Genomic DNA, 27,003 nt, shown 5'->3' with positions numbered 1-27,003 from the left:
TCATGTTCTGGTATACTAAAATGTGGGGTGAAGACCAGGGATTTAGAGTCAGACTTCATGGTTCAGACTCTAGCTGTATCATTTCTTAGCAATGTGACATCACTGCCTTATGCAAGTTTCTAAGGTTCAATTTCTCTATTTTGGGGTCCTGTATTAGAATTATTACGAGGTTGAAACAAATCATGTGAAGAATACCATGTACTTTCCAGCACTTAATAAATGATAGCTACTGTTATTGAGTGACTGCCATGATCACCGTTACAATCCCCGTTACTCATTGTTGAGCACTGAGCACTTTCCATATGCCCAGCACTGTGCTACAAGGTGGGAAGAAAACAGAGAATGAGGTAGGCATGATCTGCACCCTCACAGAGTAGAAGTCTGTGTTCATTTTATCTCCTTATTAGGTCATAGGAATCTCTCCAAGACTGCAGCCCAGAGATTTATGTTTTTCCTCCCTGGAATCCTAGATTAAAATTTTATGCAAATATTTGTATATTGGCAGTTAGGTTCTATTGTACTATTAGGGTTATATACAATATCAAATAATAAGGGCTTTATGGAAAATTAAAATGAAATATGTAGTTTATGGTAGAGTGCACTTAAAATATAATAATCCAAGAAAACCTCTTTGAGGTGACATCTGAACAGAATCCTGAATGATGGGAAGGAGTCAGCCACACTGATGTCTTGGGGCAGGTCATCCTGAGCAGAGAGCACAACAGCTGCAGAGACCCTTAGATGTGCACTTTGGCTTGTTGGGAGTGTGGGAACAGCAGGAAGGCAGGAGTGGCAAGAGCTCAGTGAGTGAGTACAAAGGGAATTGAACAAGGCCAGGGCCAGTGGAGGGCTCATGTGTACAGAATCCTCGGTGGGGGGGGTCAGGATCCCAGATTTACCTTCTAAGTGTACAGGGTGCCACAGTTCAACCTCTGTGGTTGACTCAGGGAGACTGGATTTGAGAGGATCGAGACTGGAAACAGAGAAGTCAGTTAGGTTATGGCAGCAGAGGTAAAGTTCTGAGAATGTGTTCTGCTTTCTAAACAGAAGTAACCTTTGATTTCTAACCTATTCATCAATTGGGGTCTGACTGTACTTGTTTTAATCTGTACAAAAGCGGGGCACCTGGTTCAATAAGTTAAGCCTTCAGCTCAGGGTCATAATCTTGGGGTCTTGGGATCCAGCCCCAAGCAGGGTGCCTGCTTATCCCTCTCCCCCTGCTCATGCTCTCTCTCCCTCTCAAATAAATAGATAGATAGATAGATAGATAGATAGATAGATAGATAGATAGATAGATAGATAATCTTTAAAAATATATGAAAGTGAAAATCTTGGGAAAAGATGGCTTTAAAAAAAAAAGATGGCTTTAACTATAAATATTTCTCACATCTCAGTCCTTACTGGCGAGCCATGTTGATAAACAACACGAGGAAATGTTCCAGACCCTATAGCAAATGCTCAGTCTTATCTTTTTACTTATTTATTTGTGTGTGGCATCCAGAAGAATGAGAACTATACTCAGCTATGCTAATCAATGTTTCTAAAACCATCAAAGGAAAAAGTCTTCACTTTTCCTTTCAGTTGGAATAAGCTGGTCTGTCTTCTAGAACTTTGCCAGTGTTTTCATGCTTCTTTTGTATTATATCTTTTAGCACATTATCAACTTACAGTGATTTGAAGAAAGATTCTGGTGTGAACCTGAATGTTCCCAGAACCCCAGGAAGGCATGGACTGACAACCACCCCTCAGCGAAAGCTTGTCTCCCAGCAACCACCACAGAAGCAGGAAAATGACACAGATCCAACTCAGGGTGTACAGACTGATGTGGCTAATGGTGTTATGGCAGCACAAAACCAGATGGAATGTGAGGAGGATAAAGCGGTCACTGTTAGCCCAGAGACTCCTGTTCAAACTTCTGAACCCTTGCTTGCTGTGAATTTAGTGAACGGAGAAGGAGAGGAGGAAGCAACCACACGCCCTGCAACCCCCACAGCAAATGACTATGATGGAAATGCTTCTGACAGTAGCTGCAGGACTCCCAGGGTCAGCCAGGTGCTCCCCCCGGAAGAAGGAAGGGCAGACATGGAAGCCAAGGTGCAAGAGCAGGAAGATGGAGAAAGCCCTCTGGAACCAGAGCAGCTGGACCAGCACCCGGAGATGAAGGTAAAGCATGAGCCTAGCTCATAAGTAGGAGGAAGCACCAACTGTTCCACTACTGTTTTTAAAAACTCTACTTAATAGCACCCGTGAAATGAATGAGTCAGATCACCCACACCACCAGTTAAATAATTTTTAAGCTTTAGCTGCTAATGTTTGCTTCCCCTAACTCTATGAGGAAATATTTCACTTTTTCTGGTATAGTTTCTGTTGATCTTCCTATTATGATTTGAAAAGTCCAATCATTCTGAAGACTTTATTATAGGAAAACCGTAAGCTTATTGTTTTCACTTACAGAGGAAGAAGACGTTCTTTGTTGCTCTAGATATTAGGGAATATCTATGGGCTAATATTTATGAGCTAAGCAAGAGGAAGTTGTATAGTTTTTGCTTTTCAGATGTTTCTAGTCTGAAAGAGTAACTTGGACTAGCAAATATTTCATTAAAGGACACAAATATGGAATATTCAAAAACTGTTCAACAGATTGTAAACATTACTCATTCCAGGCTTGTAAATTTTTTTACATATTTCTAGCTAATATAGTTTTTAAAAAATTGGCTTACTCTTGGATTTAGAAGCCTCTTTAAAGATCATCTTAATTAAGCAATTAAGTTCCAGAAAGCTGAAATGATTTTTCAGGTCACAGCAGTAGCCTGGACACTTGGTGCCCTGATTCACAGGCCAGTATTGTGTCCCTGATGCAAAAAGAATACCAAACTTAAGTGCCTAAATGCAGGAATTATCAGTGATTACAGCATCCACGAGTAATGTACTAGAGAGAGGTGAGGCTGTGGCAAACTAGAAGTTCAAATAGTTTCTAAAGAGGGCTACAGTTCAGTGAACCGCTTAAATGACATATCTGCCTGTATGCAAAATCTAAGCTCATAACATAAGGACTGATTTGCTGGTGGGATATATCCATGATTTACCTGTACTACAGCAGAAACTTTGATACAATTCTAGTAGCAACACCATTGCATTTGTGTTCTTTATTCATGTCAGTATGGTGGAAGGATTAATAAATTTGGCTTTTATAAAGTACCTGGAAGTTCTCAGATCAAAGATGCAATAAAAGCATCATATAGTTCCCTGGAATATAAAAGAGCTCCCATTACTCAGTCTCTCTTTTTGATTATAAATAACAATGTGTGTAGGAGAGTTAAGAATTGAAAATTTGGCAATTATAGGAAAATCTGTAAATGACAAATCCAAGTCCTAAATCTATTTAGGGTTTTTTTATGGTGCCGTGCCATAAGTGGCATTGATATAGGAAGAAATCCAAAAGGACTGATACTGAAATATCAGAGTAAAAAGTGATTGTTTGATGTCTTTAGAACTCTAAGTAAAATAAAATCCACGTTATGGTACAGTTTCACTGACCCTGAAAACAAACCCAAAGAGACAAAAAGCCAGGGATTTATTTTCTTCCAGTTAGTGAATTAATTTTAAGTGCTGACTCTCAAGCGGGGAAGGTTTAAATAAGGAAGTGGGTGGGAGAAAAGTGAGTCACACTTGGTGACATTATCTGAAACGTTAAAGAAACAGGACATTGCAAAGTGAATCTCTTCACTACATCTTGATGTAGTGGTATATTTTAGTGCCGCTGTGCTTAAACCATGGTGAACAGAAGAGAAGGTTAGAAGTAAGAAGCTCAAGACTCCTACATTTGTCCTTTTATAGTTGGGATGATGCCACCAGCGAGTATTTATAAAACAGTAAGAGCTATTCTTATTAATATTTTCATTGGCAATCCCTGTAGTTGCTAGGTAGTACTTTTTTTTTTTCCTGTCTTGTATTATTATCTGTACATTCTCATGGATGAGCCTTATTTGGTTTGGGAGAGGCTTAAATAGGGGCTTTCTTATTAAACTGGTGAAATGAAATAGTATAGCCGGCCTTTCTCCTAAGTGGGAATGTAAGTAGTGGATGGCACATGCTATATGTGGGAAGAAAAATGCAATTTTCTCTGCGGAGCTGTTGATAGAAAAATACCACGTGTGTATCTCATCTAAAAGGGAGTATTAGGATTTAATTTCTACATGGTGAGAATATGTTCTGCTTTGCTGCTGTGGTGTCTGTTACATTGTCTTTGTTCAAATAACATTTCTAACACTTATGTTAGAATGGTAAATTTTATGGTATATGTATTTTGTCAAAGTTAGAAACGAAAAATGAGATTTTTAAAAAGTTAGTGTAGTATATGGTAGAATGATTGGAACCAGGAAGTTTTGGTGCTGCTTCTGGCTTGTCCACTAACTATTAGTATGACCTTAAATAATCAATTAAATTACTTGTGCCTTTAGTTAAAGGATATAAACCGGGTATGATCATAAAGCCCTTTATAGTGATATTGTAATAATAATTCTCTGCTGTTGTTCATGGGTATCTTCCTTTGTTAGCATAGCCCCCCATATTGTCAGCTGCTTCTTGAACAGTCTAATGTGTTGAACCTCTAAGATACAGTGGAATATCTGAGTTTCACTATGCAGACAACTGAAAAAAATTACTTCAATCTTTATATAATCTGATATAGAGACTTATATCAGACTTAGCTACATTTAAACCAGTATTAAATGTAATGGCTATTTCTTAAATGCCTGCCATGAATGGGAAAAGGAGGGATCAGGGGGTGAAGGAATAGGAGCAGAGTAGAGTCACAAAGATAGTTTGGAAGGCAGGCACACATTAAAATAAATCTTGAACAGTCATTAATGAGAACTGACTTGAAAATCATCTCAGCTTGAGCTTGTGTAATTTTCACTGCTATCTAGTGTATTTTGATCAAGAATCACTTCAATGGGGGATCCCTGGGTGGCACAGCGGTTTGGTGCCTGCCTTTGGCCCAGGGCGCGATCCTGGAGACCCGGGATCGAATCCCACGTCGGGCTCCCGGTGCATGGAGCCTGCTTCTTCCTCTGCCTGCATCTCTGCCTCTCTCTCTCTCTCTCTGTGACTATCATAAATAAATAAAAATTAAAAAAAAAATCACTTCAATGGTGAATACAGAATATTGTTACTTTTACTATGTAAGAGATAAAGAATACCTACTTCATTGAAACTATTGTCCTTACTGCACTTTAGCAAAGCTACACTCCTCCAATATTTAAACTGTTTGCAACATCAGTGATCTAGAATATAGCCAGACACCTCTAGCTAAGCAGATAGTTTTTTTTTTTTTTTAAACCTCTGAACTAAATGAAAATTGTGAGTACTTGGTGACACCTTTAGCTCTTACCCGTAAGGTGTTATCAGTATTTTCAAATTAAAGTTAATTATGTATTACAAGAGATTAAAAGACTGAAGTCTACTAAGGAGGAGATGTCGTTATAAGGAACATTAAAACCCATAAATGACAGGGGGCAGAAGAATGTCACATGTGCAAACAGAGCTGCATACTTGAGGGCATCAGGGGTAACAGTGTTATAATCCTGTTTGGCATCACGAATTTGGGTTATCATAAATAGCTTAACTATATTAAGAGACTCAGGTAAATGGGTCAGGACATTTTAGAATGAATTTCATTTAAAAATGTTTTTTTATTTTCTCAGATTTATGTGCTTCAGTGGGTAAGCTTCATTAGAAATGCATTAATGCAGAATGCATTCATTGATTATGCCATCTAATAAACACTTCTTTTTATAGTTTTCATGAGCCTTTTAATATCCAAGATATATTTTAGCAGGTTGTATTTGTAGATCTTTCTAAGATTTATTCACTGTTTCCTTTTTCTGTATTTCATATTGTATAAGCCAGATATAAATATGCAGATGTGCAGTTTCTAAGACTAAAGTTGATATAAATTACAAATCTGCTATTGGCAACATAAGCTCAGGAAGCAGTTTTATCAAGAATATTTTACATTTTAAGTTAATCATTTTGCCAAAAATGAAAAAATTATATAATAAAGTGAGGAATTGATGAAGATAGAAATTTGGTAGAACTGATAGAGAATTGATAATTTTTTAAAAACCTAGATTTTGAGGCATTGGGTGGCTCAGTCAGTTAAGTGTCTGCTTTGGCTCAGGTCATGATCCCAGCCAGGGTCCTGGGATAGAGCCCTGCCGCATCAAGCTCTCTGCTCAGCCAGGAGTCTGCTTTCTCTACCTCTCCCTTCTCCCCATGCTTGTTCTGTGTCTCAAATAAATAAAATCTTTTAAAAAAGAAAAACTTAAGTTTTTTTTCTAGTTGTTTTTTAATTATCATTTTACTTATATTTTAATATGAGCCTAGAGAGTTTATAACCTTTGAACATACTCAAAAATTTAAAAGATTATCATCTCTTAAGGAAAAGAATAACAGAATCAAATTCAGAAGTATTGCAAATTGAAAACCAGTGCTGTAATCCAGGTTAACTCACTTTTCCTTTTTTTCCTTTAATTTCACTTAATTGTAAAGCTTAACACTGTTGATTTTACAGGATGTAATATGAGGTATCAGAATTTTCTGGGAGTTCAAACATAATGCTGACCTTGGTTGTCCTTTTTAATGATGGGCTACAAGTTCTTTCTTTGTGAGGCTTTAAATTTCTTTACCTTCACTTCTTGAAAAATAAAGGGGGACAGCTGTTGAGATCATGTTAGACTTGAAGACAAATAGTAAGTTACTCCTTAGCTATTTCTTCTCTTGCCAACTCAGCTTCCATTCCAAGAATGTGAAAGACAGCAGGAGCAATGGCATTATCCAGCTTCACTAACCAGTCTTTGTTGTTGCTAGCATTACAGTGAAAGTTCTCACTGAAACTGTAAGAGTTTTAAAGCAATGTGTTGAATAACAGAAAAGTTGTCCCACTAACCATATGGTTGGTTCATAAAAGTCTTAAAGATAGCTTTTCTCTGTTCACTTAGAAATAAATGGTGGATTTAGAAAGTTCTTTATTTTGTGGAGGCTCCATTTAGTATATTAGAAAGGTGTAAGCAAACTGAGACAAAAATGAACTTCAAAGAACCTGTACCTGAAAAACAAAACAAAACAAAAAAAGCCCACACACACCTGTTCCATTTGCAGATTCAGTGTGTGGGACTGAATGTGTTAGGTGCTAGAAACAAATGAACAAGACATGCCCTGCCTCTAAAGCCTCGGTGTACCCAGTAGAGAGACATAGTCAGTCACCATACTATGGTGCAATCCATGCTTTGCAAACATAGATGAGGAATGGTCTGCGCCTGGAGGAGGGCTGGTTAAGGGGCAGGCTGCTGAGAAGCAGTTTGTTTGAGCTTGAAGCAAAGTTGTGGGGGTAGGGAGGTTGCTGGGTGGTTAAGAATCAGTGGGGATGGGGTGAGGTAGGGAGGAATGGCTATATCTAGGCAGAGGCAAAGCATAAGAAACGAGCAGAGGCAAGTGGAGAGATGCCATATTTGTGGGTGTTTCTGGCCCTATAATGAGGCCAGAGGGCTAGAGAATTGAGTGAGGGGTAGAAGGATAGGCTTAAAAAGAAAATATAAGCTGTGGACAAATTGCAGTGGGTTTGTATGCCTGTGCTGTATCATTTCCCCCTGAAAACAATGCATTTTTTAAATTGTGGATAAAAATTAATACCCATAGAAAAATCAAGACAATGGAGCAAAGCATAGAGAATACAAAAATCACCCATAGTTCTGCCACTCAAAGAGAGCTCCTTTAGTATTTAACATTCCAGCTTGTTTTTCTGAGCTGACTTTTGAAAAAAAAATTTTTTTTTCAGTAGTCTAATGTATAGTCATTGTGCATCCTGTTTTGTAGGATTAAACATAGGTGTTTTCCTGTGATATTTCAAACTTTCCATAAGCCTAATACTATCTGGCTTCAGAGGCACTTAATTAAAGTATGGAAGTGGCATGATTATACATTGGTGGATTTTAGAAAAATGAGTCAGATAAAAGGAAAACAGATGGAGCAGTTGTAAGGAACTGCAGTAATCCAGGTGTGAGAGGATGCAGTTCTGGACGGATGCAGCCCTGCCCGGATGCGGCAGAGGGTTAGGACAAGGAAGAGAGATTTCTGAGGGCCTCCTGATGGAGGTAGAGAATGAGTCATGTTCAACTCCTAGCTTGGATGAAGTGGCAGATGGTATATCACCTTCTGAACTACAAGAGAATAGTAGTTTTGTTTTTTGTTTTTTGTTTTTTTTTTTTTTTTTTGGTTTTACCCAAGGAGTTTATTTAAGCAGACCTGGGCACCAGCAGGCTCTGCATCTAAAAGAAGGTGTTGGGCCTCTTGGTGGTGAAGCATGGCTTGTGCTGATGACGGAAGACCTGATGGGGCAGTGGGAACTTGATCTTGGAGTCGTGGACCTGCTTGACGGCTGGCTGGTGGCACTTGATGGCTGCAATCTCCTCCACCTTCATGATTTGGATAGAGTAGACCCGGGCATGCATCGGGCACCCATGTCTCGGTAGCACTGGGTGACTGCACCTGCGGTGGTCAGATCCCAGTATTCCCGGTACATATTATGGGTGCCACTGCATGAATCATAGTGCAGCCAGATGCCGAAGTTCTTCACCCGCAAGGGAGATTTCTTGAACACCTGTCCACAGTAGACAATTTCTCCAGAAGACTTCTTCATCTTCTTCAGTTGAGCCATATTTGGAGGGCAGAAAAATTGAGTTTAGACGTACTGAATTTGAGGGACTTGTGGATGTCCTCATGACGATGTCTAAAAAATGGAATACTCTAAGACATTATGGTCTGTGATTCAGGATGAAGACTTTAGAATAAAAGAGATGAGTTCAAACCCCAGCTTTGTCACTTACCAACTAGGTGACCTCAGACATGGTACTTGAACCTGATTTGGCAGGCCTTGGTTTCTTGACATGTTAATGAAATAATTGAGGTGGCAGGCAGGAAGGAAAGTAATTGTGTATGGAATGATGGCAGGGAGTAGAGTTTCTAATTAGGTTAGTTTTGTACTACTCGTTGATGGCACCTGTAGGACATCCACTAGGAGATATTAATTAAGCAAGTGGAAATACAGATCTCGAGCTCAGGAAAGAGGATAAGCCTGTAAGAGGATGTACATAAGGGTGTGATTAATATTGCCAAAATAGAATGTGCAGGAACAGGAAGAAGGGCAAGGACTGAGCCCTTGAGAGCACAGAAATAATCAAAAGGGGAACATAGTGAGTTGTGTGAGAGGAAAAAGAGAGAGCAATGTCATGAGAACTGTAGGATTTGGGGGAGGGGACACAGGATTACTGGTGAGCCAATGAAGATGGTCATCATTTAGAATATGGAAGGAACTAGGATTGATCTGGAGGCTTTGGTCTTACTGGGACATTATAGCCAACTGGCTCAGAGAACCTGGGTAATCAAATTAAATGCAGTACCAGTTATATTGCATACACTTTTTGCAAGGCACTGCAGAAAATACAAAGAGGAAACAGCTGAAATGAAGGAGTGAGATAAATAACCATTACTAAGATATCTTGAGGTAAAGGGGAAAAGAGAACTCAAAGATAAAGTCAAGGTTCAGAGCATGGTTTAGAGCATGGCTGAGAGGGTGACTTCTTCCCTGTTAGCATAAATCAAGAAGTAGGGAGAGTCGGGAACTCTGTGCACAAGGTACTAAGACTGCAGTGCAGAGGTGACTAGGTATGGTGCTGAATGTGTCGGTTTGGGATGTGCCCCCATAGAAGCCAGTGAGATAGCCTCAAGGGGTTGAGGACAGTGAAGGAGGTTAGCTCTTGTTGGGGACTTGCGACTAAGGTTCTGAGGGCCAAGGTCAAAGGTAGTGGGCGCAATCAGCAGTCTCCCCAGCATTTGCTGAGTGACCTGAAACTCAAGAAAGAGAAGATCAAACTTACAGTGGGAGTGGGGCAAGGTCTGCAAGTCAGCAGTCCCAAGAGAACAATGACATAATGGAATCAAGGATAGGGTTTCACAGAATGTTGACATGAACCAGGAGGTTTGGGAAAGCGAGGTGTTTGGAGATCACAATGCATATAAAGATGCTATTTAGTATGGGTAGGAGAGAAATGGAAAATCCAGATCTTAAAATCATAGCAGTTGTTTGTGGCTACAAAACAAAACGGGCACCGGGGTGGCTCAGTGGTTGAGTGTTTGCCTTCAGCTCAGGATGTGATCCCTGGGTCCTGGGATCGAGTCCCACCCACATCAGTCTCCATACAGGGAGCCTGCTTCTCCCTCTGCCTGTGTCTCTGCCTCTCTGTGTATGTCTCATGAATAAATAAATAAAATCTTTAAAAAAAAAAAAGCAATATACTAAAACCTGGTGGTCAGGAAGACAGACTCAAGAGCCAGATTCTCAAGGTTTGCAACCCAGCTCAGTCACTTAGAAGTTGTATGACCTCGAGCAGCTCAGTTAAACCTACCTGTACCTAAGTTTCTTCATGTGCTACATGGAAAGAACAAGGTCATAAGGTTATTATGAGGCATGGATCATTGAGTCATTGTAAAGGATTAGAACAGTGCCTTAAAACATAATGTGAGCTGTTAAATAAACATAAAATAGGGACACCTGGGTGGCTCAACCGTTGAGCATCTGCCTTTGGCTCAGGGCCTGATCCCGGATTTCCAGGATCGAGTCCCTCATCAGGCTCCTTGCATGGAGCCTGCTTCTCCTGCCTCTGCCTGTGTCTGTGCCTCTCTCTGTGTGTCTCTCATGAATAAATAAATAATAAACATAAAATAAAATCCTGTTTCCTTATTTGTAAATCAAGATGAACAGACTCATGGCCAGAGATGTCCCTTGATAGTTCCAAGGTTCAGCATATCCTGCCCGGTGAGTATCCCAGCAGCTGTCGGTTCCATTTAAAGCTGGCATGCCCCTTTGTGGGATGCACAGAGATAATTTTGCATGCCACTTCCTTTTTTAACCCTGGCTTCCTATATTTTGTGTGTTTCTCTTGCATGAGGACCATAGGTTATTTCCACATAGTGCACTCATTTCTATGCACGAGGTTTTAACTCTAGGGAATTATCAGAAATACTTGTAAGTGACCCAATTACTTTGATGTTCTGTGTAGATTTGGGATAGGTTAACTTAGTCATTGATTGTAGGTATGTATTCAATTCTTCTTTGTGCCTGGTCTTTTATTTCTGTAAGAGGCAAAGGACAATATAGTCTAATGTATACTAAATTGAGTATGAGAAGAACAAAGTTCTCTCTTTGCTACCACTTCCTGTCTCATCTTGTGCAAGTAACTAAATTGTCCTTCTCAGTGCAAGCTCTCTTGTCCTTCTCCCCACCCTATCTCAAAAAGCACAGAATGTAAACCTTCTGATTAAAAGTTCTCACTTGCCTATTCTCCGGTCTTGAAATGAATAAATAGTGTAGAGGACATCAGATTGGAAAAATATTGCTGCTGGGTGGAAAGTAGGCTTGGACTTTGCTCCTAAAACTTCCTGAAGGATCATGCAAAAGTAATAAACTATTTTTGTGGTACTATATAATGAAGCCCTGGGAAAAGAATAATGTGTGTGCATCATAGTGAGTATTCTTTTTCGTGTAATGTGAGCCTGGTGATAAATTTCTTGCTTGATTACAAATCTTCCCTGAGACCACATGACCGTCCTTATGGCATTATTACATGATCTTAATTGAACACAAAATCTGTAAATTATTCCCTTATCTTCTCTCTTCTTGTCCCACACATCCATAGAGACTTCTCTTCCTTAAAGATATGTAACAGAGCGAGAACTTCATTTTCACAGACCTCAGTTTGAATCCTGGCTCAGTCTCTTTCTAGCTGATTTGGGGGCAGCTTACCCATCCCTCATTAAGACACTGCTTCCTGGGACGCCTCCAAGCCCTGCCTTCGGCTCAGTGTGATCTTGGGATTCTGGGATCAATTCCCACTTTGGGCTCTCTGCAGGGAACCTGCTTCTCCCTCTGCCTATGTCTCTGCCTCTCTCTGTGTGTCTCTTATGAATAAATCAATAAAACCTTAAAAAGAAAAAAAGATACTGCTTCCTCATCTATAAAATGAGAGGTTAGCAATACCTGCTTCCCAGGAGTATTAGGAGGATTCCACTGGATAATTTGTGTGAAGCACATGCAGTAGTGCCTAGCACAGTAAGTGCCCTCTAACTAGTGGGGGCTGTCACTGTCTCTCACTTGGGATACCCTCCCTTGATTTCTCTGTTCCTTAATAGAATGAGAACAAATCTGTAGAATTCTGGAATATGGGAATGAAGGTGTTGAGACAAGTTAGAGATTTAAAGGTGCTTTTTGGGATGATAGGCCAATTATGTGACATTCAAATATCATTGTGATCTCATTTTAAATTATCCACCTGGGGGATCCCTGGGTGGCTCAGCGATTTAGCACCTGCCTTTGGTCCAGGGCACGATCCTGGAGTCCCGGGATCGAGTCCCACATCAGGCTCCCGGCATGGAGCCTGCTTCTCCCTCCTCCTGTGTCTCTGCCTCTCTCTCTCTCTCTCATATAAATAAATAAATAAATAAATAAATAAATAAATAAATAAGTCTTTAAAAATAAATAAATAAATAAATTATCCACCTGGACCCGCATAAAAGACCTTAATATCTAGGAAGACATTAAAAATGACCTATCAAAATGTGGATGTCAAGTGTTTATTCCCTAAGTTTACTCATCTTTTTATGAAAGAATGGACCCCAGGGAAAGCAGAAACACATGTATTCATACAAAGACACATCTGCCTTCTCCATGGACGAATTTAATTCATTAGGGAGAAACTTGAAGCATTCATTCTGGTCCTATAAAACCCAATCACTTGCATACATATTATTTTAGGTATAACCTGCCTGTAATGAATATATGGAACAAGCAATAAGAACTTTTAGTAGTTTAGGTTTAATGTTTTTAGAAAAAAACAATTTTTCCTGCTTAAAATGAAGTCGTGAGAACATGTACTGAAAAGTTAAAAAAGCATAACTGAAGAGTGGCAAAGCATGATATCAACCTCTGATTCTTTTTTATGTAATTGAAGGCTTTGCCCTTAAAGCCTCTTTTAGGAAACTCTGATTGTCGATTAACCTTTGTGAAGTTCGTTCCAAAATATCTGCTCCCCTGCTTGGTGGTTCTGAGGCATGTGGCAGTGCATATGGCACGGCGATCTTGAAGAATGAATCACCAGCTCTACCCAAGCATTTTCCGCCTGTCCAATAAGTGAGGCCTGTGAGCTGCAGCGGGGGCACTTTGTCTGGGCTCCTGCCATAGGAAAGAGTCATGCCAAAAGGTCTGAAAAGAGCTGCAGGAGCTGGTGACATCTGTAAATAAGGAGGCAGAACTGACTCTGCAGCATATTCATCAGCCAGCGGGCACAGTGACTAGCAACCAGGCTGAACCTGACCTATGAGAATGGAGCAGATATCTGCCAAAAGGTTACTGGAGGCGTGAAAGTGCACAGCCCTCGCCCAGGAAGTGCATCGTGCAAGAGAACTACAAGAGAAGCAGAGGAAAGTAAACTGTGTAATCTTTTACTGGAGGAGGCGTGCTTCTTCCCTTTCCAATTTGGATAGTTTAGACATACTCTGCTGTATTTTTGTTTGAGGCAATACTCTGAGAATCAGCTTTCAAGATGGGGATATAGTTTCATTTGCAAGTGAAAAAATACTTTATAGAGGAATATGGAAAATAAGATGCTTTTTTAATAGCATATTTATGATTATTTTAAAAAAAAGTGAAGTCTGCGTATTAGGTTCCAATAGAGACAAATAGGATTTTTTATCAAATATTTTATAGCCATTACTATTTTCCAAAGAATCACGAGTATATATGACTTCTTAGTAAAGTGCTAAGCACAAAGTAGGGGTTATATAGTTTTGAAATAGCAAATAATGGGCAGCCCGGGTGGCTCAGCAGTTTAGCGCTGCCTTCAGCCCAGGGCGTGATCCTGGAGACCTGGGATCGAGTCCCACGTCGGGCTCCCTGCATGGAGCCTGCTTCACCCTCTGCCTGTCTTTCTCTCTCTCTCTCTCTCTCTCTCTCTCTCTCTCTCTTTGTGTCTCTCATGAATAAATAAAATCTTCTTAAAAATGGCAAATAATAAGAGACAATATTATATAACTTGACCTATTTAACTGTCTATTAAAAAAAAATACCAGACTATAATCCCAGTGTATGGGCAATTTTAAAACAACTGTGTTATTTAAGCATAAGTCTGATAGAGTAGTAGAGACCCATGCATGCAGACAGATCATGTATTTCTCTGTAAATGTACCCACAGATGAGTTTCAGTAACAAATTCAACATTAGAAGCCATCATATCATTACATCAAACATGACTGAATTTTTAATACATGATAATTCTTACTAAAATGTTGAAAAGTCTGCTATAAATAGAATGTATATTAGAGAAAGAATATAAATTAAAATGCCTAGTAGAGGGGATCCCTGGGTGGCTCAGCGGTTTGGCGCCTGCCTTCGGCCCAGGGTGTGATTCTGGAGTTCCGGGATCAAGTCCCACATCAGGCTCCCTGCATGGGGCCTGCTTCTCCCTCTGCCTCTCATTCTCTCTGTGTGTTTCATGAATAAATACATAAAAAATCTTTTTAAAAAATGCCTAGTAGATACTGCTTTTAATTTACAAGTAGACAGTTTGTATAGTGTTAGTCTGTTCCCTTGCAGGTACTTACTATAGCCTTGTTTCTTGTTGCAGAGAAGAGTTAGAGTGAGCGCCAATGATTTACTGACCATGATATAAAATCCCATACTCTCTTATATGACTGGAATCTGATTCAATTACCTTTTAACTGTGTGACTGGGGGCAAGTCACCTGGCCTTTCTGAGTCTTTGAATTCTGTCTTGTTACATGTGTGTGCTGCCTATAAACAGGAATAATGTATCTATTTATAGATTAGATTTTTGGAGTTATATGGATTAGTCAATTTATATATGTATAGGTGCTGCAGAAGCAAGCACAGGATTAGTCAATTTATGTAAAATATAACAGTGTCTGCTGCATAACAAGTAATCAGTGGGTAAATGTTAGCTGTTCTGGTGAAATTGTTTGAGTCTGTGATTTCCTTTAACTCCACCACAAAAATCCCTAGTAACTTCTCACAAAGTGAAAGTGTGTGAGTGATTAAACTGAATGTCAGCAAGTTTACTTTTGCTTATCTTTGTGTTGGTTTTGGCAAGGTCAGGGACCTAACATTAGAAAAGCATCTGTGTGGAAGGACACAGCTTTTGCTAATAACTGCTGGTGTCTCCTTTGGATTTTGCAAATTATGACCAGGATACCTACCATTTGCCGAGTTCAGCCAAAGTATGATTTAGAGTCAGCAAAAGATAGTTTATTATAAGCTTCCTATTTAAGATCCTGTAGGATGTAGAAGACCTCAGGAGTGACTTCACTGCATAGCAATAACAGACAGTATGACCTGTTGGTTAATTAATTCTCTGACTCATAAGAGGTGTATTTTTTTTTATTATTATTATGGCACAAACTTTGCTGAGTGGTTTTTCTTAAAGGTATTTGTCAAAACCAGGATCAGAACATATGAAAATGTGTGAATGAGTCAAAAAGATAAAGTAGTAGTAGTACTGCTATTAGAATAAAACTAAGAGCTTGGAAAGAACAAGCCACTAGTACTAATGGCAACATGGATGTATCTCAAATGCATTTTAAGAAGTGGAAGAAGCAAGACTCAAGGCATGCACGTACTGTGTGATTCCATTTACCCAACATTCTGAAAAAGGGCAGATCTGTTAACAGGAGCTGATGATAGGAGAGGAGGTGTATAGTGTTGATGCAGGTCAGTATTTCTTGTATGTTGAATAGCATAGTGACCTCTGAAATGATTTATTTCTTATATATTTACTACGTATTTGTATTCACTTATTATAGGTTTGAAAGTCACATTTCTAGTACATTAATTATTTTCTCCTCTATAAATAGTAATTGCTTAAAATTATTTGAGAGCTTTTCAATTTCACAGAATACACCCCATGTGTTTCATAATATTTCAGTTTTCCATGCTAATCAGGATGCTTCTAACTACAAATAACACCAGTAATATTCAACCTAGCTTAAATAATAAGGCAGTTTACTAGCTTCATTTCTGTGGTTATAGGGTGGTTGCTCATGGCACTCAAGCCTACAAGTATCCTCATTTACATAAAGCATCAAAGAGATTTATTTTTCTATTGCTCCTTCTTAAGAGCAGGGAGCCCCAGTGCATATTCTTGCATGTTTCATAGGCTCCTGAAACAATCACCCATGTATTCTTGATTCTTACACCAATCAGAGCCATCTTTTTGATCTGGGAAATGAGGATAGTTTCTCCAAAGGAAAGGCTACATAGTAAAAAGGTAGATGCCCTGACCAAATCTGGTTATCATTAAGAAGTGGAGGGAAAGGGCAGCCTGGGTGGCTCAGTGGTTTAGCACCTGCCTTTGGCCCAGGGCCTGATCCTGAAGCCTGGGATAGAGTCCCACGTCAGGCTCCCTGCATGGAGCCTGCTTCTCCCTCCGCCTGTGTCTCTGCCTCTCTCTCTATCTCTGTCTCTCATGAATGAATAAATAAAATCTTTAAAAAAAAAAAAAAAGTGGAGGGAAAGGATGTCAAACAGGCAAACAATAATGCTTGTACTTTACCCTGAATTTATTGTTTAACCAAAACTTTGTCTAATTGTGGGATTTAATGACTACACAATTCTTATTTCAGAGTTTTTGAGGCCACAGATTAAACAGTACTATGTTACACTACCTAAAGACTTAACATAAAAATCCCTCACTTCAGTACTCCTGTAAAAGACACTGGTTTAAAATATACTTTGTTCTGCTTTGGTGTTAGAGTTTTTACTAAATTCTGACTGCTTCATACTTGCCTAGAATGAAAAGGGTACTTCAGCCAAGTAGCTAGGTAGAAATTTCTTACAAAAAGATGTTAAAGTATAAAATAGACAGTAAGTTCTAATAGGACCAAGGCCAAGAGCTTTGTATAGTTGAAGAAGGCTCCATGGATAAGGAATGGAAATTAAGCAGGCCAACCCCCCAAAAAACAGTCTTAAACACCTAGAAAGATGAAACAAGAATATATACCATGCAGAGAGGATCAAAAGAAGTAAGTTTTGGGAATGGGCATGGACATGTTTGGATAATGATGGATGAGATTGGTGTGTTTGGAGGGAAGTGTGCCTGCAGCAATAAAATTGGGAAAAAGTCTGAGGAAGTGAGTAAAGATGAGACTTGAGTAACCTGAATGATACACAGAGTCTGGATTTTATCCTGCTGGTGAAAAGAGGACTGTTAGAAGTTTTCTGTCTATGGAAAGTAAAATGATCTTGGCAAAGCAGAATTAGAAAGATTGCTCATAAAACAGCATAGAAGGTGAATCTAACTAGCCAAAAAATAGTAGAATCAGATCAACTGGGCTGATTGGATTGGGCTTGGGATATGGTATGAGCAAAACCAGGTGGCAGTGATGAAAACTTAAAGGATAGATACTAACAGTATGAGTAGGAGCTCATAGCCAGGTGGATTTTGTTGTAGGGAACCTAATTTAGAGTGATTCAAGATGCAAAGACAGATTAACTGGAAAGGAATGGAACGCTTGCCAGGCTGGTAAAGTTCTGGTGGGAGGGGGTAGAAGGTGGTAGGATAGAGGTTTTCCTGAAAAGATGAGTTTGGTCTTACATTGGCAGCATACCAAAGTGGTAGTAAATGTCCAACAATAGTTAGGTTTGTGTGATTGCCACTCATTCATTCATTTATTCAGCAATATTTTATTGAATGCCAGTATTTTATTGAAGCATTGTAGTAGACAAGAGAGAGCTATCAAGTTATCAAGAAAAAAATATTCCCATTCTCATAGAACTAGCAAAGCTTTACAAATATATTTAAAGGCTAAGTAGACATATACTGAGGAAATAAAATGTTTGTGTTTAAAATAATATGGGTAAAGAGAGGAGAGGGGAACATAGATGAAATAAGATTAACAATGACTTGATAGTTGTTGTATCTCAGTAATGGATACGTGCTGGTTCATTTTACTGTTTACTCATGTGGTTGAAATTTTCCCTAACATTTTTTTGAAAGGCAAAAAAGTTAGATACATAGAGCTAATAATTAGACAAGATATCTGACAGAGTGATGAAATCATGTGTAAAGAGTGGCCTAAAAGAGGCAGAGAGAAAATGAGCCAAATACAGTGTCTGAGAAAGATAAAAGGTATTTCAAGGACAAAGATGATAGTCTTAATTTTGACAGAGGCTAAGGATGTTGTAAGTTAAATCTAGAGGATTGCTTATTTTTAATTTTGTTCATTTCTGGTTGGCTGACCCTTTGTGGCTAAAAGGAATTGGGTACATGAGAAGCTTGAGAAAACTGTTTTGACCATTTGCTAAGGTGTTTATTACTTGAAAAATATGTCCAAGCTTTATTTCCTAATATGTGAACATCTATTCTACTTTTAGGAAACTAATGAGGAAAAACTTCACAAAATAGCCAATGAACTTTTGCTTACAGAAAGAGCTTATGTCAACCGACTTGACCTCTTAGATCAGGTAAGATTTTCCTTTTCAGGGTTGTTTTTTGACATTTGTACATCATTTTTAGCAACTATATGAGGGGCATGACTGTTTTTGGCCAGTGAAAGCTTTTTCTTCAAGGAAATCTTTAGGATTTTTAGCTTTGTCAGTGAATTCACTAGACACAAAAGGTTTTCAATGCATAAAGAGCAGATTCAAGGACTCTATGAGTCATGAAATGCCTGTATCTTTCAACACTAAACACTGGTATGTTTCTTGACCATTTATTATGATCCTAGAGCCATGTTACCATTATCATTTAAATAAGAGAGGAAAAAATAAAATAAGATGAAATCAGAGAGGGAGACATAGAGACTCTTAATCATAGAAAACAAACTGAGGGTTGCTGGTGGGGAAGGAGTTGGGGAGATGGGGTAACTGGGTGATGGACAGTAAGCAGGGTATGTGACAGTAAGCAGAGCATTGGGTATTATATAAGACTGAACTGCTGAACTCTACCTCTGAAATCATTGATACATTATATGTTAATTAACTGAATTTAAATTTTAAAAAAATTTTAGAAATATAAATAGATTGGTGATTTGAATTCCTATGTGATTATGTCACTGATTCTATTTGCCTCGTGTGCTCTTCAGCCCCATGTGAGTCATCTGAATTAATAGGGCCAGGAGAAATTTTGAGCATTCACTCATTCCAGGTTATAGGAGACATCTAATACAGTGCCTGGTGTAAAGTTGCATACTCAATATTTGTTGGAAATGACATTTACTTTACTTTTCCCAATTTTGTACTTTCATCATGGTGGAGCCTTGAGTATCATTTCAAATATATGTTTGCGAAGAAAGTTTTAAAATGCATCATAATTTTAAAAAATTAAATGCATCATAAGAATCACTTGAAAACTAAGGCATCTTAATATTATTTTAATGATAAAAGAACAAGATAATTGGTAGATTGCTAATATAGACTCCTTATTAAATGAGAAAGTTGCCGTGTTTGAGTGTTAATTATAAGAAGCATTGTCCCACTTCTGCCTTTGGAAAACTAGAACTTCGTGGCAACAGGCCTCCTTATCATCAGTTCCTAGAGTAAACTATAGCCCTGTTAGAGTGAGCCTTAAGGGGCCAGATTAAGGGTTCTGTTCTTTGAAATAATGAGTTTGTGACTTAAAACACTCACTTTCTGAAGAAATTCATTGTAAGTCCATCAATTCATGTTGAGTTTGTACCTTTGAAAGAATTTTTCTCCTCGTGAGGATTACAGACCTGAAATGTTGGATATTCCCATCATGGAAATGTGTCTTGTCCTCTTACCAGGTTTTGCGGGTTTTTGTTTTTTCTTTTTTGTTCTTTTTTGTCAGCTGCTATTGCTGACCTTTTAGAATTTAGAGTCTTAATTACTTAAAATATCCTATCTATTGGAGTCTCCAAGGACATAATTTTGTGTTCTTTTTGCCTCCCAAGAAAATGCAGTGGAGGTGAATTTAGAAAATTAACAACCATCTGGACATTATGAAGGAACAGACCTCCTTCTGCCTACATTTAACAGAATGGCAATTAAGAGGTATAGTAGCCCTAGTGGAGTATAGCTAAGACTGCAATTTTTTTTAATTGTTTTTAAGATACTCATTATTTTGTACAGGAGAAGATCTTTTTATCCTCGTATAATTGTTCAAATTATCATGCATTATTACTTACTTAAAAGCAAGAAAACATCTGTGAACTGAAATACTCTTTTATTTATCCATTGACCAGATATTTATTAAGCATTCTACTGTGGGAACTAAATTATGATAGCCTCCCTCCCTAAGGAGGCATATAGTTTTCATAGGGAAAATGATATTTATGCCAACAAATTACAATAAAGGGCATTATGATATACGTGCCATCGAAGCCATTCAAAACAAAGAGGAGTGAAAAATACCACAATTACTGTTGTATATAAAGCTTTCCACCTCTCTTAACTCTACTTACAGATAGGAGTAAATTTACTCCTTTACCTCAATTGGAAATTCTCTGGCATAGGAAAGGTTAACCCACCCCAAATAGAGGCATAGCCTAGGTTAGAGTCAAGTTTTCTAATTCTAATTCCTGGTTCTTCTCAATCAAAACATATATTCGGACATTTTGAAAATGATTGATTTCTTGAACCATGAACCTTATTTCATTGATTCAACAAAAGTTACTGAGAGCCTACTATATGCCTAGCACAGTGTTAGGTGGTAACCAATAAATTTGAACTAATGTTTGCTTTATTCTCTTATTCAGGTATTTTACTGCAAATTATTAGAAGAAGCAAATCGAGGCTCATTTCAAGCAGAGATGGTGAATAAAATCTTTTCTAATATCTCATCAATAAATGCCTTCCATAGTAAATTCCTATTGCCAGAGCTGGAAAAACGAATGCAAGAATGGTAAGAGGAGTAAACAGCAAATGATATACCTAAGGAAGTCACGTTAGATGCTGTGTTATTTGCTTTTGAATTGAAACAATAACGCTACACAGAGAGCTATAGCCAAACATTTGTGTTAAGTTTTTATGGTAAAGACCACTGATAGAAGTTGTGGTACATTTTTAGCTTTGGTTGAAAAGGATTTCATATCTGCTCTCCAAACTATCTTTTAATTAGTGGAGATGAGATATCAGGGGTAATCCGGAGTTTTAAAAAGGTGCTGCTTCGTTTTCTACCCATCTCACAGCAAGGTGGGTCTGATAAAGCACAGAGCATGTGTAGATCACTTTATCTAAAGTGATCACTTCATTTGGAGTCCTATTAATTCACTCTATAAGAAATCTTAATGACCTGTTTTTCTATTTTGTACAGGGAAACAACCCCTAGAATTGGTGACATCCTTCAGAAATTGGCACCATTCCTTAAGATGTATGGAGAATACGTGAAGGGATTTGATAATGCAATGGAACTGGTTAAAAACATGACCGAGCGTATTCCTCAGTTCAAAGCAGTAGTAGAAGAAATTCAGGTGATTGGACTCTTTTGTTCAAGGCTATGAATTAGTTTTTCTGCAGAAATCATAATGCCGTCTAGATCTAAAGTTTAGATTGACACATCTTGTGAAACCCTGCATCTCTGGGATTACAGCATTGGTCTGTAAATTGAGACCTATTTCTGAGACCGCCAAATTCCATGCTATTCTGAATTATGCAAAGATGATCTCTGCAAATTTAACATGTTTATTGAGCACGTGCCATGTGCTGAGCAGTAAATTCTCTGCTTTTGAGTCTAGCTTTTATAAAAATACACATAAAATTATAAGGTGAGCTCCCATTCAGGTCTCTGCCTTTCTTCCTTTCAGAGGTTGAGATAATGGAAGGAATATAGAAATGAATATAAAGAATGAGTGCCATAAACCCTAACATTCTGCAAACATTATTATTCTGGATTGTGTGTGTGTGTGTGTGTGTATCACTTTATATATGTGTTCTGATTTTTTTTTTCAATTTCACCAAATCTGGATAATATACTTTAATAACACCATGGTAATTTCTATTTGATTCTCTAGTCAAAGTGGTTAGTAACTTATTATTTTGTAAAGTTTAAGTATCAAAAAGGAATTCTTTTGATCACATAAGGTTCTTGGGGTGGGGATTCTACTGCTCCTTTTTTGCTTTCTTTTGTGCTATCTAAATACTTTATATTTTACCATTTTAATTCCTCTAAATTTTAATCAGTTTCTCATTTAGTTTTCCTACTGTTTGTTGGAGAAATTATAAAATAAAAACTAATTTATCACAGTCTACTTCAGATTAATACTAACCTGGGCAGTCCAGGTGGCTCAGCGGTTTAGCGTGATCAGCCCAAGGCGTGATCCGAGAGACCCGGGATCGGGTCCCACGTCGGGTTGGGCTCCTGGCATGGAGCCCGCTTCTTCCTCTGCCTGTGTCTCTGCCTCTCTCTCTCTCTCTCTCTGTGTCTCTCATGAATAAATAAATAAAATCTTTTTTAAAAAAGATTAATACTAACTTTAATTCTGGTCGACTCTAGGCATTTTGCTCTATTGCAGCTCTGTTCTCCCATCATCTGTGCTTTTAGTTCCTATAGATTACCGCTGTATATGTTTCATCTTATAATTACAGTGATGTAATTGTTATTTTATACAATTTTATGTCTTTGAAAGAAGGGAGAAAAAAAAGGGAGGATAAAGACAAAATATATCTATAAATATATTTATTAACCCATATATTTATCATTTCTGAAGTAAGTTCCTTTCTACATAAAGTGGTAAGTCTTTCTTGTAAGGCAGAGATTAGAGATTAGATAGCAACAAATTTTCTTGGTCTTTGTTTAGTTGGGAATATCCCTCTTTTTCCTATACTGTTGAATTGTGTTGCTGGATACAGAATTCTTGGTTAATAGTTTTTTTTTTTCTTTCAGCAAAATGAATGCCGTTTCACTGTGCTCTGTCCTCTGTTGTTTTATATGGGAAGTTACGAATTGTATTGATATTTTCTGTATGTGCTGAATTGTTTTTCTCTTGTTTTCAGATTTATCTTTTTGCTTTTGTCTTTCAACCGTTTGAATATGATGTGTCTTTTTTTTTTTTTTTGAATATGATGTGTCTAATGTGAATCTTTCTATATTTAGGTTTGAATTTCTTAGATGTGTACTTTTTTTAAAATCAATTTGAGAAGTTTTCAGCCATTATTTCTTGAAATAATTTATTTCAATTACATATATATTGGTATTCTTGTTGTTCTACAAGTTTCTGAGACTGTTCATTTTTCTTCAATCTTTTTTCTGTTCTTCAGATTGTATAATTTCTATTAATATTTTTTTGAGTTCATTGACGTTTTCTTCTGCTGTTGAGTCTCTGCGGTGCATTTTTTATCTCAGCTCTTGTCCTTTTCAACTCCAGAACTACCATTGGTTCTTTTTATAATGCCTGTTTCCTCCTTGGAAATTGCTATTTATGCATTCATTATTGTTATGCTTTTCATGTTTTTCAAATACAATTTCATTTCTTTGATCATTTTTATAATAGCTCCAATTGAAGTCTTTGCTGGCTACATCCAGTATCTGTGTTCAGAGACAATTTCTTTTGATTGCCTTTTTTCAGTTTAGTAAGTAGTAACAGTTTACTGTTTCTCATATATTTTGCTGAATATAGGGCATTTTAGATAGTCTGTTGTAGCAACTCTAGGTTTTGATTTCCCCCACTGAAAGTGGCTTTGGTTAGTTTTGTTTGTTTATTTAGTAATTTGCTTAGGCTAAATCTATAAAAGCTGTCTTCTGTCTTTGCTGATCATTCACACAACCTCAGCGAAGAAAATTATTATCTAACCTCCCCCACTCCCTCCACCTCCAACCACAGCTTCAGGCTAGTGGTGACATTGGTCTTCCCCACTAGCCCACCTCAAGACATTTCCACTGACAGTGTCGCTAGGTGTGTGCATTGCCCACCACTCCAGATCTAATAATGAGCTCTCTTCAACTTTAGCAGAGATGTGCCAGTCCTCACAGCCAGTCCCACCCAAAATGAACCTTCTAGTCACTGAACCTTCTAGTCACTGAACCTTCTTTAGCTGAGGGAGGAGTGGGTGTTCACCCCAGGCCAGAGTGCCACAAATTCTCACTCTTCTTACCCAAAGGTCTACAGTTTTTAAAGCATAAATGCTTTTCAGATTGTTCTGTGCATTTGGTCAGTTTCCAGATTGCTAAAATGATGGTTTTATCAATCTTGTCCAGCTTTCTAGTTGCATTTCCCAGGGAGGATTTTGCCAGTCTCCTTCCTCAGCCAAAAGTCCTGCTTCTTTCCATTCACTTTTTATTTCTCTTCTCTCATGATTAAGCACTCATCTACCTTCTGAATGCTGGCTCCTTTCATTCTTTTACTAGCCCCTTTTGCTTATACTGAAATGTGGACAGAGTCCAGGGTTGACCCTTCACAGTCTTCTTGGCCTTCACACCCTCATGTTCCTGAGCCTTTAACCATCATGTCCTACAGATGCCCCTAGGGTCATCGTTTCGAGTCATTTCCTACTTCTAAACTGTCTTAGTGGATTGGGAACCAACCAACTAAGTTTAGAATTCAACCACTTAGTCACTGGACCTTAGAAGACTCTTCTCTGAGCCACAGTTTCTTTGTGTAAAAATGTGGGGATCAGTAATATTTTCCTATGTTTCATATACATATAATATGTAATAATATATATATTTCCAATACACATATGTAATAGGTTTGTTGGAGAAAATCAAATGAGATGGCTGAACCTATAACATTACAATTTTATACTTTATTAAGGAAAGCTGTTATTTCTTCAGCTTCCATGTTGATTTCAGGCTCTTTTTTCCTGGTCTACAACAATAGCTTCCAAACTAATTTTCCCACATCTCCCCTAAAGACACACTGCAGTAGATTAATGTTAATACATCTCAGATCTAATGAGATTGCTCTCCTGCAGGAAATTCTGCGTTAGATGAAGCAAGTCTAAACTAAGCTTATCTTAATACCCCAGATTACCTTTTCTTCTTCATCCTATGTTTCCATATGTATATACACACATATATATCTTATTTTCCAACAAAACTTAACATGTTTCATATCCCACTGCCGTGGGCCTATTCTTCAAGGTCCTTCTTCATGCTCTTGTCCCCTAGTCTTCTTCACTTTCCTTTCCACCAGAGGCTGCGCTCATCAGAGTTCATGTTGAATGCCCTCTTTGAAGGCTTTAGTTTCTTGTTTGCTTGAATGCAAACATCATGTCTTAGTAAACCTTCATTCCCCGCAGTGCCTTTATCATGGTATGAGTTCAATGAATATTTTAATAGGATTCCTGCTTTGTTTAATATGAATAAGAATACATCTTATTTTTCAAATAATCTTTTCCCTGTCTTATATTAACAGCTTATTGAAAGCAAGGGCTATAGACTCAATTTTGCTGTAAGAAAAGGAGATCTATTTCCAGAGTTCAGTTTCTAATGGAAAAGACTGTCGTGGCCTATGAAAAATTAAAATTTTGTGAGAGATAATAAGATGCTCGATCTTGTCATTCTTCTATGTGGAGTCTTTTTTAAGTTTAAAGGAAGTGATATTTATGGTAGCCTTATTATTAAATAGTTTCTGCTGAGTCTAAAGTCATTTAATACGGTTGTACTTAGTGAACCTCATTAAATATATGCATCTTTTAAAAATCTCTGGAGTATGATTCAATACTGTGGCCACAGAAACTCTTCTAGTGACTAATTGAAGCGGTTGCCAGCAGTCTGGAATCTTCCTTAAAATTCTGCTTGATTTTTCTTTCTGTTCTTATACTAGATTAGTGGGTCTCAGACTTTAATGTTGTAAGAATCTGGGGTATTGAAAAATGCATATTTGCAGGCCTCAGAGATTGTGGTTTCATAGATTGGGGTGGAGTTCCTAATTTGCATTTTTAATGGTGCCTTTGGTCTATCTGAGGCAAGTGATTCACACACCACCCTTTGTAAGGAAACACTGTCCTTGATAATACTGAAAATACAGAAAAATACTGTACAACAGTGAGTTTTTAGATTGGCCAACTTCATTTTATCTCTCTTTAAAACCTTTCTCATTATAGAAACAGAAGATCTGTGGGAGCTTGACTTTGCAGCATCACATGCTAGAACCTGTTCAGCGGATTCCCCGGTATGAGATGCTCCTGAAGGACTACCTAAGGAAATTGCCCCCTGATTCTCCGGACTGGAATGATGCTAAAAGTAAATGTTTCTCTCCCACTCCCTTTCTATTATGGGGTAACCAGTGGCCAGGCAGCCTTGTGATTTAAAGAGCAAGATGTGTCTCACAGCCAATTTAGTAAAATATTGCTGCCAAAAAATAACCTCACTGGAAATTGTCATCAACATCTCAATTAGGCAAGCACTTCTGAGCCCAAATCACAGGTTTAGAGCAATGCAAATCACATTTATCATGCTGATTTCACGTTAATCATTAACTTGGAAATCTGAAACTATAGTCTTAGAGACATCTGGAATAGCAATACACAATTACCTTCTCACAGGAAGAATACAACCATTCAGAATTACGGGTGCTGCTGGTTAATTAGATAGGCTGATGCATCCAAGAAAGCTAAAATGACACTTACTATGTAAAAATAACCCTAGCAAAGTTGGCTCTACCAACCCTAAAAGAAAAGAGAAAATGATGCTTTTTAGTGTCAGTTAACATTTTCCCAGGAAAACCTTATTCTTCCAGTTATCTTCTATTTTTTCATTAGATACTAACAAATGGATTTTTTTTTAAGGTTCAGGAGTTCCGATACTTTACTTTCTCGTGCCTTTTTATTTTTATTTTTATTTTATTTCATTTTTCTCTCGTGCCTTTTTAAAAAATCAAAGCAGGGGAGCCTGGGTGGCTCAAATCGTTAAGCATCTGCCTTCAGTTCAGGTCATGATCTCTGGGTCCTGGGATGGTGGCTCCCTCCCTCCCTCCTGGCCCA

At 38.0% G+C, this 27,003-nt stretch overlaps 1 protein-coding gene across 7 annotated transcripts in view; it reads left to right on the top strand.

Annotated features, from left to right (window-relative positions):
• Positions 1 to 27,003, top strand: part of FGD4 (FYVE, RhoGEF and PH domain containing 4) — a 214,293-nt gene that overhangs the window by 155,619 nt on the left and 31,671 nt on the right. For 5 of the 7 annotated variants that reach the window (XM_072798413.1, XM_072798411.1, XM_072798414.1 and 2 more), the window contains exons 4-8: positions 1,653 to 2,163; positions 18,496 to 18,585; positions 20,838 to 20,983; positions 21,395 to 21,551; positions 26,125 to 26,263. In XM_072798413.1, coding sequence (XP_072654514.1) covers positions 1,653 to 2,163; positions 18,496 to 18,585; positions 20,838 to 20,983; positions 21,395 to 21,551; positions 26,125 to 26,263 — 1,043 coding nt within the window. Of the gene's footprint in view, positions 1 to 1,652; positions 2,164 to 3,720; positions 3,873 to 18,495; positions 18,586 to 20,033; positions 20,134 to 20,837; positions 20,984 to 21,394; positions 21,552 to 26,124; positions 26,264 to 27,003 lie in introns of those variants that run through there. The other 2 variants (XM_072798416.1, XM_072798417.1) reach the window with 2 other exon arrangements.

Source organism: Canis lupus, chromosome 25 (assembly GCF_048164855.1).
Source record: "Canis lupus baileyi chromosome 25, mCanLup2.hap1, whole genome shotgun sequence".
NCBI classification, from domain to species: Eukaryota; Metazoa; Chordata; class Mammalia; order Carnivora; family Canidae; genus Canis; species Canis lupus.
The sequence above is the reverse complement of the archived record's forward strand: the minus strand, read 5'-3'. Positions and strand labels throughout refer to the sequence as shown.